This window comes from Hibiscus syriacus, unplaced genomic scaffold (assembly GCF_006381635.1).
Source record: "Hibiscus syriacus cultivar Baekdansim isolate YM2019G1 unplaced genomic scaffold, ASM638163v2 tig00110279_pilon, whole genome shotgun sequence".
Lineage (NCBI taxonomy): Eukaryota > Viridiplantae > Streptophyta > Magnoliopsida > Malvales > Malvaceae > Hibiscus > Hibiscus syriacus.
The window spans coordinates 232,901-253,555 of record NW_024062659.1 but is presented as its reverse complement, the minus strand read 5'-3'; the positions used below and the strand labels follow the sequence as shown (position 1 = coordinate 253,555).

The following is a 20,655-nucleotide window of genomic DNA, read 5'->3' as shown; positions in this document are numbered from 1 at the left end:
TTTCGGGTAAAAATATGTTACGATTCTGTTGTTTAAGACAGGATATGAAAAACAAGTGTTCATGCAACAAAAAAGCCTAGGCAAGAACAAATTAACCAGAACTTTGTTTTGCCAGCTATATATGCTGAACTGATAACATTTGTTGTTAATGGATTTTTTTAGTTAATAATGGTGAGATTATAATACGAATTTTGTTTGATTTGAAAAGATTATAATACGAATTTTGTTTGATTTGAAAAGTTTATAACACGATTTCGGGTTGTGGCTCTTCCAGTTTGTAAGGCTTTGTCTTAATTAATTTAGATTGATCCGGGTCGCATATCTTGTTTTGGTAGATGAGTCTCCAACGAGAATTTTCTACAAATGCAAAAATTTAAATTCGATACCTACTTAAACCACATCAAACTGTTTGTTACTTGAACTTATTAATTAGGGTTTTTGTCTTTGCATAACTATATATATATATATCAAGGGCGACACTTCCAGCCTTGTCGAGGAGAACAAGATGAGACTCCAGGGCTAAGACCTCCTACGTGAAGAAGCTTGTTCAACGTATGACCATGCTGGCATAAAGGAATAGTCCTATCTTTTCACCGATCCATGCAAGGTTTTCCACTTTTCTTCAATTGTGTCAAATCGATCTAGTTCGTATTTAAATTATATTGATTTATGCATAATAATAATAATAATAATAAATACTAATATAGTGTTTTCTATATATAATAATGTTTAATTAATCTAGGATGATTACAATATAATATGTGTTTTAAATATTATCGATAATTTGATAATGAAGACTTAAACACTCTTACTAATACTTGAACATGTAATCTATAAAGATAGGGGTGTCCACTAATTGGTTAAAATAGAATTAACCGACTGAATCAAAATTAGTTCGGTTTGGTTAATTTTTTTTTTAAAAAAATGGTTAGATTAACGATTAAAGTTAAAAAAAATCGATTAATAAAATTTGGTTAGTTCGGTCAATTAACCAAATTATCCGTTTAAACACTATATAAAGATAACAATCATCCCCTTATAACATGATTTGTACTCGTATGTATAATAACAAGGGTAAATTGTCTGTTCGGAATCTAAACTATCAGTTTTGGTTTATTTTAATACATAAACTTTAATTTTTTTCAAAATCATACCAAAGTTTAGTTTTTGTTTCATTTTAGTACTCATGTTCAAAATTTAACATTAAGTTTTGAAAAAAATAATAGTTTAGACGCTAAATTCGTTAAGTTTTTAATAGCGGTGTACTAAAATGAAATAAAAACAAAACATTAGGCATGGTTTTGGAAAAAATATAAGTTTAGATACTAAACTATATCAAAACTGATAGTTTAGATACTAAATATGTAATTTACCCTAATAATATATATATATATATATATATCCTTATTAAGTAAATAATTTATCGCTTCTTTTTTTTTCTTTTATCAGATTACATACCAAAAGAAGAAAACGAAAATCTTGATTTTATTTATGAAGAACTTAAAATAAAATCACGCTCTACATAAGGAGGGGAGGAGGAGAGAAAATAGGGTTAATTCACCAAGCATCCCTAAACTATGACCTAAAGTTAAAAGTGGTCTATGAAATTTAAAATATTCTAATTAAATCTTTAAAATATTAATATTATATCAATTAAATACTTTCATTAATTTTTTTAAAATAGTTTGAGGAGATTACAATGCAATATATGCATTATGTATTCAAAATTTTCATTAAAAATACGTACACATCTTGTAGATACAACTACTTAAATTCAAATTCTTTAGAGATAATAACATTCTCTTTTACTACCAAATCATCCGATAAATTCACTAACTTAATGATTTAGTACTATTATGAATTTGATGTGATACATTTTTAATTTATATGTCAGCCTATCATGTGTCATGAGAAATTATAAATGTAATAAGTACATATGTATTATTTAATTCAAATACTTTAAATATATTTCATATTCGAGTAGGGTGTAATGTCAATGGTAGCCTTGTGTTAGTCGCATATCATCTGCAACCATCAGTTTTTTTTTTAATAATTATGTTTTTATGGTACATATTTTCTATCTTTATGGTATATTTTTATCTGTCTTCAGTCTTTATGCACGTTTTTCGGTCATTTGATAGTTGTTTTAGTTTATATTTTGTTTTATGGTTGAATTTGACATCTTCATGATTAATCAATATGACACTTATTTATTATAGTGTTGATTTCTCTTGCTTTGGACCCTCAGATTGGATTTGAATACGCAATTTGCGTTCGTGACTAATTTGTTTACTTCACTTGATTCTGATTTGCAGTTTGTCGGTGGTTTCTCAATAATTTATCTCTTTTTGTGGTTCATTTTGTCGATGCATTCAAATTTGTTTGTATCTATATTTTGTTTGAGTTCTTTGGTCAAGTTTTTAACCTTTTCCTTGTATGGTCATTGTATGATCTTAAATGGTTAGTTTTTGTGTTAATGATTATAAGAAAATGTCATAATTATGTGATTAGTTTATTTTTATGATCGTAAACATTCATTGTAATTTTGATTCTTTTATCTTTTTAATAAAATTAACGGTTTCTATGTATATAAAAAAACATTGCAACTAAGGGTTACACTCATATAGTCGTATTTTGAAGACTTAATTTAAAAGTTTGAAATGTTGAGACCAATTTCGAATTCGTACAATAGTATCGGGATGTTTTATTGAATTAACCCAGGATCAAAAAAAGAATACGGCGCCTTGAAGCGCAATACAAGAAAAAGTCACGTAGGCTCGGAAAACACACCGAACCTAATCCCGAACGAATAATTCACGGAGGAAGTGGCTCGGATAACATAGCTGGAGACAGCCTGTCACCAACAAATCCCCACTCACCTATTCCCCTAACTTCTCTCCTCTCTCCGCATCTTGGCTTTCAATTTACATCCAGTTTTAGGGTTTTTCCCTTCGATCTCACTTTGCTTGATTCTGCATTTCGTCTCCCGACTTCGACGCATTAAGACTCTCCGCTTCGCAAGCTCTCCGATGACCTAAATTTCACTCATTTTGGTTCCGTTTGGAGTTTGCTACGGTATTATTGAAGTTACTGTTCTTTTTATTAATCTTATGGGACTTTTAGCTTAATGATTATACTGCATGCACCGTTGATGGAAATGGATGTTGAAGATTTGACGTTTAGTTTGTGTATTTCATTCTTTCTTTGGAAAAAAAGAATGCCTAGATTTGGATTGTTTTTGCTAAAGATAGTAATTTGGGATTTATTTGAATAATTTGTAGTTGATGACAAACGGAGGGAAAAGAACAGGAAATAAATGTATAGATTTTGCAACTCATCCTTGAGAATTATATTAAGCTTAGAAGAAATCATACATGTTCCAGTGGGTTAGTTGCATAAAGAAAGAATGGAGAGCTTTCAGTCTACATTTATCTGTGAGAAGCTAAGTTGCTGTCTTATTACAGTGGGCATTTTCTATAAGGGGGCATTAAGTATAATGTGCTTAGTATGCTAATGTTAGAAGATATGTTAGGGCTATGTATATTTCATCTTCTTTGTCGTCAAGGGCATGCGTAGGATATTTTCCATATTGTGTTAAATAGGATTATTGTATGATAAAAATGGAGCTGCTTGCTGTGTGTTGTTACTTGATCATTCCCTTTGAAGTTTTTATAACCTTTTTGCTTGTATACTTATGTTGATATTTTGATTGAACATCAGATATAGTTTATTAGGGATTGATTTTAGTATATTTCTCTAAATGATGTAAAGTGAAGCTTTTGATTTGCTAATCTTGTAAGAACTTGTCTTTCTTACACAGTGATTATTTACTTGAATATCTAAGTTCTTACCTAATATCTGTTTTTTTTGGTCTAGTCAATATGATGTGTTACTTTTGGTTATGCTTTTTGGAAACATATGGCCTGTATTGCCATTGATTGGTGTCTCAAATGTTTAATTTAGATGACACGGTAATAGTGAGGTGTTACTTTTTCTTATGCTAATGCTGAAACGTATGGCCTGTATTGTCATTGATTGTGGTCACGATTCTCGAATGTATAATTAAGATGACATGCTGGAATTCGCTGTCATGCTGACATAGACATTAACGTTGATGCGTTACCTTTGCTAATATTTGATGTGGTAACTTATGGCCTGAACTGTCACTGGTTGTTGTCTCAAATTTTTAATTTAGCAAACATGTAAGAATACTTGTGTACTAGCTAAAATTGGTAATGTTTTCTTATTTTTTTCTTTGTATAAATGAAATAGGCATTACGTTTTTATATGGTAGTTTGGATTAGTTTGCCAGTGCAACATGACCTGTAAGGCGTTTCTGCCACAAATTGTAATTAATACAATTCATATCTGTTCACATATGGACGGCTATATAAGTGATCTTACTTGGGCCATCATCTAACACATTTGAAGTTTTTTCCATGAGGATGTTTTGTGTATTAGGTGATTGTGCATCTCTGTCTCACTGATTTGCTTCGTGGTCATATGCATCTGAAAGTGTATCTTTGTTTCATTATAGATTTCATCTAACCTCTCAGCATACTTTGAAATCTTTCTTTTGTTATAGATTTCACTCTTTTTTTTTGTTCCACAGGTTCTTGGATCAAATAATCGAAGCCTGAGCGAAAACATGAAGGTTAGTTGGTGAAACAGCTGTTTACGTGTGATATTTGTTAGTTTTGAGTTGATTAATGCTTGACTCACATGGATCTGTTGAACCAGCAAGAAGATAAGTTCTATCGATTATGCTGCTTATTCTTCTTAGGTGGTTAATCTTTGTAGTCATCCAGTACTGGTTCAGTAGTAGTTTCTAGATATAATTCTCAGAAGGTTGCTTGTACGTCAGAGATCCTTTGTGTCCGTGCTAGCAGAGAGAATGCGTGGAATCTGTGTTTCGGGTAATGCCCCTGACGAGAATTTTTGCCGAAGCATTCGGTGTGTTGACAATTTGTCTAGTTTCTCTGTTGATTCTTCTTGGCTTGGTGTGCATCGGATACACATTTTACTTGCGTTCGCGTGTTCTTAGACAAGGATTTAATCAGCTCAGTTACTTCAGTGGTCCTTGGATAATCAGAATCACTTTTGTATTGTTTACCATTTGGTGGGGTTTCGGTGAAATTCTACGGCTAAATTTTCTAAGGAGGCAAGGAAGAGTGTTTAATGAACTCGATTTTAAATGGCAAGAAAATATTTGCAGATGTTACATCATTTCAAATTTAGGTTTTGCGGAACCTTGCCTCTTCCTCACTCTTGTGTTTCTTCTCCGTGCACCTTTACAGAATGTAGACACAGGAATCCTCAGCCGAAATTGGAATGGGAAAACAGCAGGCTGTGTTCTCCTCTTCTGCCTCCCATTTTTTGTTCTTCAACTATTTCTCATTTTGATTGGACCCGAGTTACACAAGGTTAGGAGAGAGTTACTGCCGTATTTCACTAGAGTAGATACCCCAGGGATGCAAAATTCTGATGACATAACTCTTTGCACTTACCCATTACTGAATACTATTCTTCTCGGACTTTCTGCCACCGTCTTGACTGCCTATTTATTATGGCTCGGAAGGCGAATTTTGAAATTGGTTATCAATAAGGGTTTGCAGAAGAGAGTTTATACATTAATTTTCTCGGTTTCGACTTTCCTCCCATTAAGGATTATTTTACTTGGTTTGTCTGTTTTTTCTAAACCAGAGCAATTTCTGTTCGAAGCTCTTGCATTCTCATCTTTTCTTGTCCATCTATGTTCTGCTGTGATCTGTGTTGTCATACTTGTATACTGCCCGGTGGCGGATTGTCTAGCCCTTGGGAATCTTACAGACTTGGAGGCCCGGAGAAGGGTTGTTCTCGACGACCATAATGACACTGCTTCGCTGTTTGCTAACCGGGTTCATCTTGAAGGAAGCGTTGCAACGAGCCTCGAGTGGAGTTCCGATGCCTCTACTAAGCGTGGATCGATTTCTTTCCGGACTTTCTTAAGAGACGAGACCTCAGCTGAGGCATTCGTGGAACTGAGCCTCTTTTCTCCTAGCCGGGATGGGAGCCCTCCAGGCTCGCCTTCTCGCATTGGCTGGCCGATGAGGTCTCCCACTAGACATGCTCATGGGCAAGGAAACTGAGTTTAGTGGTGGTGAATATCAATTTTGTGGTAAAGAAACTGATTGTGAAGGGTTTAGCTTTCTATAAGGACTTTGTTTTCCATTTTAACGGGTAAATTATAAATTTAATCACTGAATTTTATATATTTGATTTTCTAATCACTCCTCTGTTAATAACAGAAAAAGCCACACCGTAGGTGAAAATCTAATTTATGAAAATTTCCACAAAATTTAGGTAAATTACATGGGTGATCATTTCAACTATGGGAACTTTTAATCTGACCATTAATCTATTATTTTTTAACTGGATCACTTAATTAAGTGTATATATTGATTTTGTTACCGAACTTAAAAAACTTCAATATTGGTTTTTTTATTTATTTATCAATCATCAACGAGATTATTCTTTTTTCTATTTTATGTTGAAAATTATTAATTTCATTGATTATCACTGTTGATTAATTGTCGTTTGTCACTGATTGTCATTCGTAGAAATATTGATATCAAAATATTTTCAATTCATTCGTCTTTCTTCTCATCGGATTAATTTTTTACGAATTTCACTTTAAATTAATAAAAATAAATTTAGGGATTTAATGTTCTAATACTCTGATCTCCTTTAATGATGGTTTAATAAAATTAATTACGAAATATATTTTTTATCTTCTCAAAAAATATTTAAATGGGAAATAATGTTGCATCATTGGGTTCACCGGAACTCCAAGGAAATCCCTCACCGCCAAAAATATTTTAAATGGGTGAGCTTCTTCCTTTTGTAAATTCCCATGGAAGTATTGAGTAATCTCCTTCATTAGAGATAATGTCTTTGTAGCTTTTTCGGATTCCGAAAGTCTCCTGCTCAGCCATTTTTAAAAACCGTTTCATTGATTCCAAAAATCTAGGCCATTTTCAAATTCTGTTTATAAAAAAAAATCAAATAGAAAACACTGTAACTTTTCTCATCATTTTCTTGATGGTTTAATGATCTTAATCTTTGGTTTAGATGGAGGAATGTTGGCACTACTAATTACACTAGATCTATAAGATGAATGAACCCTTTACGTTGTTGTTCTTCGACTGCGAATTCTGTGATTTTTTCGCCTTAATTTTCATTCTGAAAGACGACAGAATATTCCTCTTCTTCTTCTCCGTCTCCTATATCGTCTCCAGCTTCGGTTTCTTGCGTGTACTGTTTCTGCAACTGCGGTGTGCTGCATAGTCTATTATTATTACTCCCGCCGCTCTCTTCTTCCGTTTCCTCTTTCACTCTCCCTTCTTCCATCAACGTCCGTATAAACTCATCGGACACGCGTATCCTTAAACGCCCCGACGAACTCTTCTGGATAACGAAAGGTCGACAAGCGGCGACTTTCTTCAACACCGCATTCCTCGACTGAGCGTCGTTGGCGAAGGAGACAATGGTAACCAACGACAAGACCGATTGAAAAAACCGTTTGGGTAGGAGTAAATAGTGGGAAGACACTGGAATGGAATATCAACTATTTAAAATATATATTAATTTTGTTAAAAATATAATAAATCCTTAAATTAGTTTAGTGGTTGGGTGCTTAGAATTGGTTCGTTTACGATTCAAATCTAACAAGAAGTATTTTTTTTAAAAATAAAACGACATCGTTTTGACTTTTTTAAATATTAAAACAGTTGTGTCAAAACGACTTCGTTTTGGTAAGCCATCCACATTAACAACGTTAGGGTGCTGCCATGTCATCATGTCATTAAATCACTAACACGGAGTGACGTAATTGCACTTTAAAGTAAACGTTAGTGTTAAAATTGACATTATTGAAAAGTTGGTGGTATAAATGAGTCAACACTTAAAGATTGGTAGTATTTGAAGTAATTACCCTAAAGTTTATCTAATGTGTTACTAATGCATGTACCTCATAGAAAATCTCAAATTCGAGTATTATGTATAAATCTCTTATTTAGAAATTTGATCTAACTTAACCTCGAATATTATATATAAATATCTTATTTAGAAAATCAATCTAACTTAACCTCGAATATAATCGAGAGTTTATATACCAAAATGAACAGAAAAAAAGTTTGGGTATCAAAGAGTATATTTTAGGGAAAATTTTGAATATTAAGCCTAAAAAGGAACTCCACACTATGTTCCAACACAATGGCAGCCTAAAGCAATCATCTAAACCTAGCAATATGGCATGGTTTTTTTTATGGTATTAGCTTTACTACTATCCTTGAACGAGCATTCCATCTCTTGATAGCTTGTAACATTATCTGGTTCCAAGTATCGATCGGACCCGGCAAACACCAATGGACGCAATCGTTTTGAACTCGGTCGTGAACCCCGTTAGCGAACGGGAATGCGTACATGTAAGGCCCCGGATGACCATCCGGCCTAAGTAGTGACAATTTGGTCACATCCAATATCGCTAGCCTCACCCGGGCGTTAATCTGCTTAGCACTCAGCCTCGCGGCTTCCATTTCTTCGACCTCGATAGCTCTCATCTCCGCATCCATTCCTTCGAGCCTCCTCTCACCTCTCCTATATGGTTTCGTCCTCGAACAAGCACCGGCATTGTCCCATTCTCCTTCGAAATGTGAAGGTGAAAACGTTGTCAAAAACACATCAACTCCGTTACCATTGTTAACCCCTTTCCTCTCGATTATCGTCTTCAATGCCGTCTTTACGGCCTTCCTCATCGCACCGTAGAACCCTGTCTCGGTATGATTCAATGCCTTGCAGTGATGGCAACCTAATATCGAACCACCCTCGTAATAAACGGCTGGATGGAGGAACCAATGACCTATTGATAGTACAATCATATCAATGTGATCCAAATCAGCTCCCCACCTCTCATCAACACTATCCACATACAGTTCATTGTAATTTGGACCGTAACTCGATTTCTCGACGCCCCTAACTAGAAACGGCGACCAATAAACCGATACAGCGATGTTATGAGACGCGAAATGCCACCGCCGGAACTTATTGTCGTCGCCACTCGTGTAAACCAAGTTAGGCTCGGAGACAGTGGCGAGCATGCATAGGAGCGATTCCAATTGGTTCCTAGCCATGGAATCACCGATGAAAGCTATGTGTTTGTTGCTAAGTAAGGCCAGGAATGAGCCGGGATCGAACCTCGGCAGCCGGCATCGCCTCGGCTTCCACCGCCAATAGAGGTAATCAAGATCAGGTCTTCCGTGGGAGAAACAATTCTGGCCGTCCTTGATGGTGCCACAGGTGGAGCCATTGTACAAAGGCCCCATCTTATCATGTACCCATCTGCCATTGTTGTAGTTACAAAATCGTCCATTTCGTATCAATTCTCCTGCAAAATTAAAAACAAATAAATCCCATGATCCAATACAAAACCCCATATCAAAGGACACAAAATCACAAATTTGAGTCAGTGAGTCAGTGAGTCATTGTGTTACCGTTGGAGGAAGGTAAATGGATGAGGCTCGGGGTAGATGAAAAAACGTGAAGACAAAAGCTGAAGAGAGCCATGGGAAGAAGAACATAAAGGGGATAAAGAGAACAAGGCAAAAGCTTCTTGACGAGGGAATGAGGGTAAGAATGGCCTTTGAGTGGACTCGTCACCCCCATTGCTCAACTCGGTGAGCTCTTCTGGCTCAAGTCAGCTTGTTAAAAATGTGTTCTTTGAATCAGACCCCGAAGTGAAACAAAGAGGAGAGAGGATTAAAGGTTGTAACTTTAGGGTTTTGAGTCGAAACAAAGATGAAAAAAAGGAATCTAATTTTATGAAGGAAGGTGGATATAGCTAACTAATCAAATTGTTGCTTATGGCAACACTTGGATTAAGGAAATTGAAACATGTGTTGATATCTGACGCCTCTACCCTATTTTCCATGACTATTTCTAAAGCTTGTTCGATCAATGGCTGTCTGCATGTTTGAGGGATGAAAAAGGTAATATGATTTTTAATGGTAAATTTCATTATTTAATTATCTTTTCACTCTCATCTTAATTATCAAAATATAAAATTTTTAATATAATTATCAAAACTTTAAATTATTTATGTTTTGATATTTTTTGTGAAAAGGATTATTTTTATTATAATAATTTAATACCAAATGTATTTTAAAATAAATACTTTTAAATTCAAAATCACAAACCCTATTTCATACCATTCAAACCTCTAATTCACCCTAAATAATATCCATTCAAATCCCAAACCTAAAATTTATACTCTAGATAACTAAAACCTACTCTTACACCCTATACTCTATATTACTGCCCTCATTACTTATTTATAGACTATGATCACTTATCCATTAGTTAGTAATTTTATATTCCCTAGTTTATAATTAGTAGGTAAGATTTGATGACTATAAGAGTTGAACTCAGTATAATTAAGAGGAATGAATCAAAGTTTCTACTTTAAAGAAAAAACAAAAACTCTTAAAAAGAATGAATCCAATTATGTATTAGAATTGGGAACTTGAGTGTGCGTGAAGTAATATAAAAGGTAAGTCTTTGCCTTCCTTTATCTTTAAGCTTGTTTGAAATTGTTGTGTGATGTTGCTTTGAAAAGAAAAAATTACAAGATTTTTTGTGAGTTATTTACGTCTGAAGGAGGACTTTTGTGTCGTCTTAAGAAATTAATTAGACTTTAGGTGGAGAGCATGAATTGTGTGAGGGTTAGGCAGATTAGTCATTCTTGATATAAGAATTGAAGATTGTGTGTTTTAAGTAATGGATGATTTGTGAATAATTCTTATACAATTTTCTTTAGTTTTTTTTTGGATATAATATAAGCATTTATCTAAAAAAATTCAAACTAACAAATAAAATTAATAATCAATAAGAAAAATAAAAGAGCATGTGAATCATATAAAAAATTGATCGAGCAATACAAATAGGTTAAGTGCTTATATCAATAGTGATAAATTAATCTTGAAATTTACAGAAAGAAAATCTAAAGAAATATCTAAATATGTCTAAAATTTTTTTATTCAAACATTAAATATAATAATCAAATGAAAATTAATCTGAAACAAATGATTGAAACCTTCACAATATTTGTAAATAGAGGAATATAATACAAAATATTAAAGAATATTAATTTAATAAGAATATACATTTTACAAGCGAGTAACGAATACAAACAACTTTAAATTTTATTTTAGGAATTTAAAAACAAATAATACAAACAACAAGTAGTTCATATTGATCTGTGTTGTATTAACAAACAACAAAACATCATTTTATATTTGCATATTATATTTACAGATAATAAATATCATTCAATATCAACTATCAGTTGGCTTAATATGATTAGATACTAGATCACTTAAGTAAAATCAAGAGTTCGAGTCCTGGTCATTGTGAATGGAGTAAATTGGGTTGGAATGATCGCCCTTGCCACTACAGTACCTGATCCGGATTAGTCAGTCAATAGATCTGATACCGGTGATTATACTAAATAAGTATCATTCAATATCACTTACCAAATAATATATTGGTCTTTATATTATGCTCAAATTTAAAATTTATTTTCCATACTTTAATTTAATATAATTTAATCATTTACTTTTTATAAGGTCATTCATCAACTAAAAATTTTAAGACTCTCTTAATAACATCCTTCTAATTCAAGTATCATTGATACATGAATGTATTTATATTGTGTTTTTATATTATTTTTCATGTCATATTTATATCTTTAGAGTATTAAAATTTTATATGAAATAAAATTCGTTTATACAATGTAAAACTTATTAATTTTATACAAAATTATGACCATTGAACGAATATAAATAAATGATTAAGATTAAAACAAAATTACCCATTTTAAGCTTCAATTATGAAATGTTTGAGAGCAAAAATAAAACATAAATGTTAGAAAAACTTAAATGAAATTATTAACATTTAAAAGGACTAAATATGCAAATTTACTCATAATTTAATTTATTTCACAATGTTTATACAAACAATGCATTGCATAGTGTTGACACCCGTTTTTGTCAGGATCTTAAAAAATATTATTATTATTATTATTATATTATTATTAATTATTTTAATTACATTTTTCATGTTACAACAAAAGACCTAAACAAGCCCAAACCCGAAGCCCACTCAGCAGACTCAATTACAAACCTACCAATCCAACAAATCAAGCCTAAACCAGATACAACCCGAAGCCCAGTACCATGCCCAAGGTCTAACCCAAATCCGACCTGAACCAACCTGTTTGTAACCCAAACAAATTAGGGTTTCTAAACCCTAATCAATAGTTGTCGCTGCCAATGTTTCAACTCCCATTGGCGCGTGGACTCCATCACTCGTTCCCCTCGCTGCGTGAGCCATCGCCGAGCACTCCTGAGTCGTCGCTAAATGTCCCACCGCCCGATGTTGTCATCAACAGTGACAGAGGCACCATCATTTAAAAGAAAACAATTCACTGTAGAAAAAAATAAAAATAAATGGAGAAGAAAATCAATGATATCCCGAGGAAATCCTAATCTGTCAAAAGCATATCTCAGTTGCAGCTTTATTTTGTATCAATCACCACCAAACCCACATGCAACATAAAAGCATAGAAGGAAAGAGAAAAGACACACAAGAAGGAGCCCAGAAAAAAAAACCCAGAGAACTATTTAGGAAAATATTAGAAGAGAAAAAACAGAGGAAAAACACGAAACAAGGGAGAGAGAAAAAGATCAAAAGGAAAATAGAAAGAGAGAAGCCCTTACATTTGATCGGAGGAACAGTGGGAAGCTTTAAGGTCGTCGAATCCTTGTTGTTTCGAATGGTAAACCTTTAGATCTAGGGAGCTAGGGTTATTTTTAGGCCAAACGGGATTGGGTTTCGAGTTGAGTAAGGTGAGAGAAGCATTCTGGGGGGAGGTCTCTCCGGCCACCGTGAGCGCCACCGGCGGTGGTGGTCTCTCTTTTTCCCGATGAGAGAGTTGAGAGAGTTCTTAAACCCTCTCTCTTTGTGTGTGTTTTTCAAAGCAAGGAGAAATGAGAGAATGAGAAAGAAAAGCCCATGTTTTGGGCTTATATTCCCCGATCGAAACAGTGTCGTTTGGATAGGGGTCTGAGTGTAAGTTTAGCGTATGGGTAAATCATGTAATGGGGTCTTGAGTTTTTGTAACCTTATGTTATAATCATTTGTTGTATTTTAATCATTTTATATTTTATGCATCACATTTATAACTCTTGTATCTTGGTCACTTGACTGTTTTGTTAATATTTTGTAAATTTAGACATTGTCATCGATGTTTGTGAAACTTACATTTTGGTCAATGTTCTATATTTTGGGTTAAATCCTGAATTTTTCCTTATGTTTTACTTTCATTATATTTTAGTCTTTAATAGTATTTATGGGTTATTTTCGTTTCCAGCACCTGTATTATTTAATTTATCTAATCTTGGCTCTGGTTTATTTGTAATTACTGTTTAGCCCTTCAAGTTTTTGCTAAGTACCATTTTGGTCCCTGAAATCACCTATGTGCTTATTTTTATTGTTTGTATTTTGGTTTGTAATGTTCACTTATTTTTATTTTAGTCATTTATGTATGAATATGTTTTGCATATTATGTAGTTATTTGTAATATATATATATATATATATATATATATTATTGACTCTATTTATTGTATATGTTTTATTTCACATATTTCCATTTGTGTTTGTTTCCATTGTATTTTTTTAGCTGTTAATATTATTCGAATAGTTTCGCGAACGATATTTGTAGAATGGGTGTGAAAAGTATCACTTGATCGAAGTAGTACAATCTGATACGACATTCGAACAAAATGGGAACTTGAAATAAATCTTGCTTATTTTTTTTTATCATTTTTTACGATTCAATGCGTTTTATGTAGCAATTTATTTTGTTTTACGCAAATGTTAATTTCCGGTTTGTATTTAATACGCATAATTATTGAGGAGAGAATATTCTTTACAGATAAGAAATAGACAAGATAACTTTCCCGATGGAGGATTGCAAATCTCGATATTTCTTTTTAAGTTAAAGAATTTTCTCTAACTAGTTAATTCAGAGCAAATTAATCACACTTTAATAAATGGATAATATTTTTACTTTATATTTGATTCATACTTTCTACCATTTACGACAACGTGTAAGAGATTCAGTACCAGTTTTTGGGCGCTGTGGGGTTGCTTATCCTTCCCCACGTGTAATCGACTCCCGGACCCGTTAAAATCGAGTTTTTGGTAAACACATACTAATTTTTGTCTTAAAAAATAATTTTTCCTTAAAATTGTTTTAAAAGACGTTTTTAGTTATTCGACCTACTTAACCCAAAGGTCGATGGCGACTCTTTTCAATTTAATTCAAACTAATTCATAAATCATCAAATTTTTTCAAAGTCATAATTATTTTTAAACTTAATTATTTTTTTAAAAAATGGTTATGACACATAGGATTAGTTGCAATAGGCAAAACCATTAGCAAACAATCAAGTGATGCTAGATTTGGCCTACACATATCAAGATATATTATCATCTCCATAATGACTCCAAACAAAAAACATGTGTTTACAGTTTCTACTCGTATTTTCTTTAACCGCTTTTATCGAATTGAGTTCGTATTAATGATTTACTCGTGATTCAGAGCATCTTTATTGTTGATATGATACAATTTTCTGCCAACTCCTTAAACTCTTAACGCATCCTAAAACCCATGCCTATGCCTTTTTCATTTGTGCAAAAAACCAGTTGGAGTTCCCTCACGCATTCCGGCATCGATGGTCGCTCTCCGCTCTTGACACGGACGCAGCGGGATGCCATGTTCGCGAACATAGCGATGGATTCGATGGTGTACGAATTCTGAGCCATCTCTGGATCGATCACCTTCTGTAACTTCTTCCGATCATTTAATATGTGTCTAACCTAAAACATGTATCATCCACTTATTAATTTATTCTCAATAAGTGTTAGATACAAATAATTTTAGGGTAAACTATGCATTTAGTACGTAAACTATCCATTTTGATCTGTTGTAGTATCTAAACTTTCAATTTTTTCAAAATCATACATATCGTTTAGTTTTTGTTTCATTTTAGTATCCGCCGTTAAAAACTTAACGCATTTAGTATATAAATTATCAGTTGTGGTCGGTTTTAATACCTAAACTTTTAAAAAAAATCAAAAATTAATGTTAAATTTTGAACAGATACTAAAACGAAAAAAAAACTAAACTTTAAATATAGTTTTAAAAAAATTGAAAGTTTAATTACTGAAACAAACTAAAATTAAGATTTTAGGTACTAAACTCATAAATTACCCATAAATTTGAAGAGAAATGAAGAAAAGGAAGAACGTTAAGTTACTTGGAGGACAAGATTTTGATCATTCGGTTCTTGGTTTATGTCAACAGCTCGGCGTCCGGTTAAAAGCTCTAAGAGAACCACTCCGAACGCATAAACATCGCTTCGTAAAGTTAATTTCCCCGTCTGTCGTCGAAGATAAATGAAAAACACGATTATTTAGGAAAGGAAATTTAAATAAATAAAATATAGGATAAAGTATACAAATGATCCTTTGATGGTTAAAAGTTATAAAATAGTCATCTGATCATAGAGTGTTGTTTTGTTGAGTCCCTCAACTATAAAAAGTTACAAAATGATCACCTGACTATTCATTATATTTCAAATTCATCCTTTTCCGTTAGAAAATTGACGACATCCTTAGCTGAATGTTAATATGTTGCTTGTGATATGATAAAACCCGATCCAAGAATCTCAAACGACTATTATATCTCAGCCATCATGTTAATATCCAGCTTAGACGAGGTTAAATTTTTTAATGAAAAATGACGAGTTTGGAATATAATGAATAGTCGGGTGACCATTTTATAACTTTTAATAGTCGATAGACTTAATAAAATAATATCATATAGTTAGGACCATTTTTATATTTTATCCTAAAATATATGACAATTTTTAATCACAATTATAAAATTGACGAAAAATACGTACCGAAGTGTATTCGGGGATCGAAATAGCCAAATGTACCAAGAACTCTGGCTGTCACATAAATGTCATGACCCTCTGGCATCAGTTTGGCTAATCCAAAATCAGATATCTGTGGGAAAAATAGCAATATTGGGTCTTAGTTTTACATTAAAAGTATTCAATGGAATTAAAAGAAGTGACCTAATTTGTTAATTGGGTAAATTACACATTTAGTGCCTAAATTATTAGTTTTGATTTATTTTAGTACCTAAACTTTTAACTTTTTTAGAACCATACCTAAAGTTTAGTTTTTGTTTCATTTTAGCAACTTGCCGTTAAAACCTTTAGGGTGCGTTTGGTTCATGGAATGAAAGATAAACAATGGGAATGTAAGATTACCAGTGAATAAGATTACTGGGAATGTTGTATTTTGTGTTTGGTTGGCTTCGCAGGAATGTAAGATTACCGTGTTTGGTTAAAAGAATAAAAGATTATTGGAATGTATATTTAACCAAATTGTCTTTATTATATATTTGTTTTTTTAACAAGGTGGAAAATATTTATATATTTTCTTTAAAAAATTAAATTCATAAAATTTATATAATTTTTTTTACAAAATTGAAAATATAAAAAGGTTTAATGAAATGGTAAAATTTTATTTTAACCCCTGAACTTCATATAAAATTTTAATTATAGATTTTTTTGTAAATCTAAAATAATTTAAGGATAAATTTGTAATTTAACATTCGTAGAATTTTTATTATTCAATGACAGAAAAAATATATTTAAAAAAAATTTAAGGGCATTTTAGTCCAAAACGCCGGGAATCCAACAATACCTAAGGAAATGGAGGTAATGACATTCCCAGTAATATACCCAAAAAAATCCACTATTGGTAATCTTACATTACCCCCGGGCTAACCAAACAGGGGAATGTAGATTTCATTCCCATGGGAATCCCACATTCCTCCATCCAAACACCCTCTTAGTTTTTGTTTCATTTTAGTACACCTTTCAAAATTTAACATTAAATTTTGAAAAAATTGAAAGTTTATGTACTAAGGCGGACCAAAGTTGATAGTTTGGGTACTAAACGCGTTAAGTTTTTAACGGCATGGTACTAAAATGAAACAAAAACTCAATTTTAGGTATGATTTAAAAAAAAGTTTAAGTACAAAACAGTCTAAAACTAATAGTTTAAGTACTACATGCGTTCTTTATTCTTGTTAATTATAAAAGATCAATTTATAGTTTTATGAAATGAAAATTTGTGACAAAGGCAAAAATTGATGGTTGACTAAAATATAAATTATTATTATAGTTATATTAATTCGTCTTTAGGTTATAATAAATTATTTTTTTATTAATATAATAAATTATTTTAATATAGTAATCAAGGACAAAGCTATGGGAAAGGAGAAGGGGTCATAACCTCCAAGGAAAAATAGGTTTAATTGTTTTCTTGATCCTTCTAATTATAAAGCTAGACAAATTAAATTTTGTCCTCTAATTTCTTTTATTCGATTGTTTTTTGGTCCTCTTAATTTTGAAAATACGTGAATTAGATCCTAGCACCCTTTTGGATATAATTGCTTTATAGGTCCCTCTTAATTTTGAAACTATGTGAATTAGATCTAGCCCCTTTCGAGTACGATTACTTTTTAGGTCCTCTTAGGTTTGAAACTAGACATATTAAACCTTGGCCTATATTTTTTTTGGTTTAAATACTTTTAGGTCCTTTCAATTTCAAAATTAAATAAATTTGATCCTATACTTCTATTTCTTAATTTTAAATTGATAGCTTATCAATTAGACTCTAACCATCATTTTACTTTATTTATATTTATCACCCTAAAGTTTTACCCTAGTTCTGTCCCCGAATACTTTTCCGGTTATTTTCAATTCGACCCAACCGATTCAATCTAATTTCTTAACCAAACATATTTACAACTTAAATTATCAAAATTCATGCGAAAGTAGCTAAGATTGACTTACCTTGGCTTCAAAGTTGGCATTGAGAAGAGCATTGGTAGACTTGAAATCCCTATGAACAATAGGGATCCCAACAGCAGAACTGGAATGTAAATAAGCAAGCCCTCTAGCTGCTCCGATGGCCACCTTCAGCCTCGAAGGCCAATCCATCTTCGTTTCACCGATACCTATTCAAACCGATTTCAAAGTCGATACGTATATGTTGTGATTCTATGTGGGATTTGATTAAAAAAAATTCAACTCCAAAAACTCTACCATTTAGATGATCTTGCAGGTTCCCTTTCTGCATGTATTCGTAGACTAGAAACCGGTGTTTTCCGTCTGCACAGTAACCTATCAATGACACCAGATTCGGGTGGTAAAGTCGGCTTAAGATATCGACTTCTACGCGAAACTCGCGTTCTCCGTCGGCTTCTTTGAATGCCGGAAGATCCATCTTCTTGATTGCAACAACCTTCGGAATGCAAGAAAAAGGTGAAATTTGTATTATTTTTTTTTCTGTCAATCTTTACGGTCAAATATAAAGAGTAAAAGAAAGATGGTCATAGCTAGGATAAAAAAGGGTAAACTACACGTTTGACAACTGAATTTTACTCTTTTTCTATTTCACTTATTGTACTTTCAATTTACTAACTCAACTTTATTGACTAAATTTTTTTTTCACTCTGCCGTTAAATAATTAACAACATTATGACATGGTTGTATTTTAATCAAAACAATGACATTTTAGTCTAAAATTTATTTTTTTATGAAATCTAAACGACGTCGTTTTGATGTAAGTTGCAATGTCTTAATGTCGTTTAATTATTTAACGGCAGAGTGACAAAAAAATTAATCTATAAAATTCAGTGAATAAATTAAAAAAATTGATAGTATAATGGGTGAAATAAGAGAGAGAATAAAGCTCAGTTACCAAACGTGTAATTTACCCATAAAAAACTCATCCAACAAATTTTTTTGGTAAACTACATGTTTAGTATTTAAACTATCAGTTTTTATCCATTTTAGTACCTAAACTTTCAAATTTTTTAAAATCATATCTAACGTTTAGTTTTTGTTTCATTTTAGTACCTGTCGTTAAAAACTTGATGCATTTAGTATCTAAACTATCAATTTTAGTATGTTTTAGTACCTAAAATTTCAAAAAAAATTCCAAAACTTAATGCTAAATTTTGAACGGGATACTAAAATGAAACAAAAACAAAACTTTAGGCATAATTTTAAAAATTAAAATTTAAGTACTAAAAAAATCAAAACTTATAATTGTTTTTTAAAAAATCATGTCGTATTTTATCCAAAATAATTATTAATACTTAAACCAAGTTTATAAATACCTCTCCTGATCGAAGAGTGCCCTTATAAACTCGGCCAAACCCTCCTTTCCCAAGCAGATTCTCATCACTGAAACAACGCGTCGCTTCCTCCATCTCCTTGAGCGTGAACACCGATGATCCCTGTCGTCTCTTTCCTGGCCTGGGAATCTGATTCTCCTCAATCTGCCAGCACTCAACCGGCTTATAAACCCCTGAAAAAGAAGGCATGCAACATAGTTTGGAGCCTAAAAACACAGACCCATCGTCTGATTACACCCCATGAACATAATCATCAACATACACATATGCATCGCATGAAGTAAAACAACGTACATGGGTCGGTATGATCCTGAGATTTGCTTCTCCGTCGCTTGTTCCAAGCCGAAACTAACCCGAAAGGCATCGTTTTAAGCTTCCTCGGATCGATCCTTCGTGCTGATGACCAGACAGATTATATTACATCACACGGGCAATATGTCGAACAGTTGGGCTGCATGAGTTTGGTTACGAAGAACAGGTGAAAAAAGAGATCAAATTCTTAGCCTGATGCTGGAGAAGAATATATGAAGGAATGGGAAGAGATATTCGAGGAATCTGCTCGTATAGAGTACGTGTTAAGCAATTGAGGTTAGATTTAGAAACTACTCAAACAGCACAGCAACAGCGAACAGAGATGTACTTGAAGGAAAAGAAAATGCTGTTGAAAGGAAACATAGAATTTGGTATTTCTTCCCCTACCTAAATTTGATTACAACCCATAATTCCAAATCCGATCGATTTGATCGTATAATTTTAGGTAAACCACGTATTTAATATATAAATTATCAGTTTTAATTTGTTTTAATATCTAAATTTTAATTTTTTTCAAAACATACCTTACATGTTTTTTTTTTCATTTTAGTACCCGCCGTTAAAAACTTAACAGACGGTTGACGGGGTATAGTTTTAGTGGACGGATGACAAATTTGAACGATGGACCATGAGAGAATGATGAGTCGACCAACATAGTCAAATTTCATTCCCATCAAACTATTGACGACAGAGATTGGAGATGAAGAAGTCGAAGAGTCCATCATCGATTTGGAGAGATTGAGATTTTCCGATGAAACGAAGGGTTAAAAAGGTGTGGGTGGAAAAGTTTGGGCTTCATCAATCGACGAATGCGATGGTCGGCGACAGTAGACGTGACAACCGACGAATCCGTCCGTTAAGTTTTTATGGTGGATACTAAAATGAAACAAAAATTAAAAGTTAGGCATGATTTTGAAAAAATTAAAAGTTTAAGTACTAAAATAAATCAAAATTAAT

At 32.7% G+C, this 20,655-nt stretch overlaps 3 protein-coding genes across 3 annotated transcripts; 1 reads left to right on the top strand and 2 right to left on the bottom strand.

The window, feature by feature from the left end:
- The first annotated feature begins 3,009 nt into the window (after positions 1 to 3,009).
- LOC120115844 lies at positions 3,010 to 6,210 on the top strand. The gene is made up of 2 exons (XM_039136450.1): positions 3,010 to 3,075; positions 4,613 to 6,210. The coding sequence occupies exon 2, from the start codon at positions 4,920 to 4,922 to the stop codon at positions 6,126 to 6,128; it is 1,209 nt and encodes a 402-aa protein (XP_038992381.1). The 5' UTR covers positions 3,010 to 3,075; positions 4,613 to 4,919; the 3' UTR covers positions 6,129 to 6,210.
- Positions 6,211 to 8,265: 2,055 nt separating this feature from the next.
- On the bottom strand, positions 8,266 to 9,702 carry LOC120115966 (protein ALTERED XYLOGLUCAN 4-like). Its single transcript, XM_039136566.1, has 2 exons — positions 9,531 to 9,702; positions 8,266 to 9,424 (listed from the first exon to the last, which is right to left on the bottom strand). Exons 1-2 carry the CDS (start codon positions 9,700 to 9,702, stop codon positions 8,304 to 8,306), a joined length of 1,293 nt encoding a protein of 430 aa, XP_038992497.1. The 3' UTR covers positions 8,266 to 8,303.
- A 5,170-nt stretch (positions 9,703 to 14,872) lies between these two features.
- On the bottom strand, positions 14,873 to 19,883 carry LOC120115819 (probable serine/threonine-protein kinase PBL28). The gene is made up of 7 exons (XM_039136419.1): positions 19,681 to 19,883; positions 19,369 to 19,559; positions 18,290 to 18,488; positions 18,038 to 18,201; positions 16,067 to 16,172; positions 15,419 to 15,541; positions 14,873 to 14,978 (listed from the first exon to the last, which is right to left on the bottom strand). Exons 1-6 carry the CDS (start codon positions 19,748 to 19,750, stop codon positions 15,459 to 15,461), a joined length of 813 nt encoding a protein of 270 aa, XP_038992350.1. The 5' UTR covers positions 19,751 to 19,883; the 3' UTR covers positions 14,873 to 14,978; positions 15,419 to 15,458.
- Between the last annotated feature and the right edge of the window lie 772 nt (positions 19,884 to 20,655).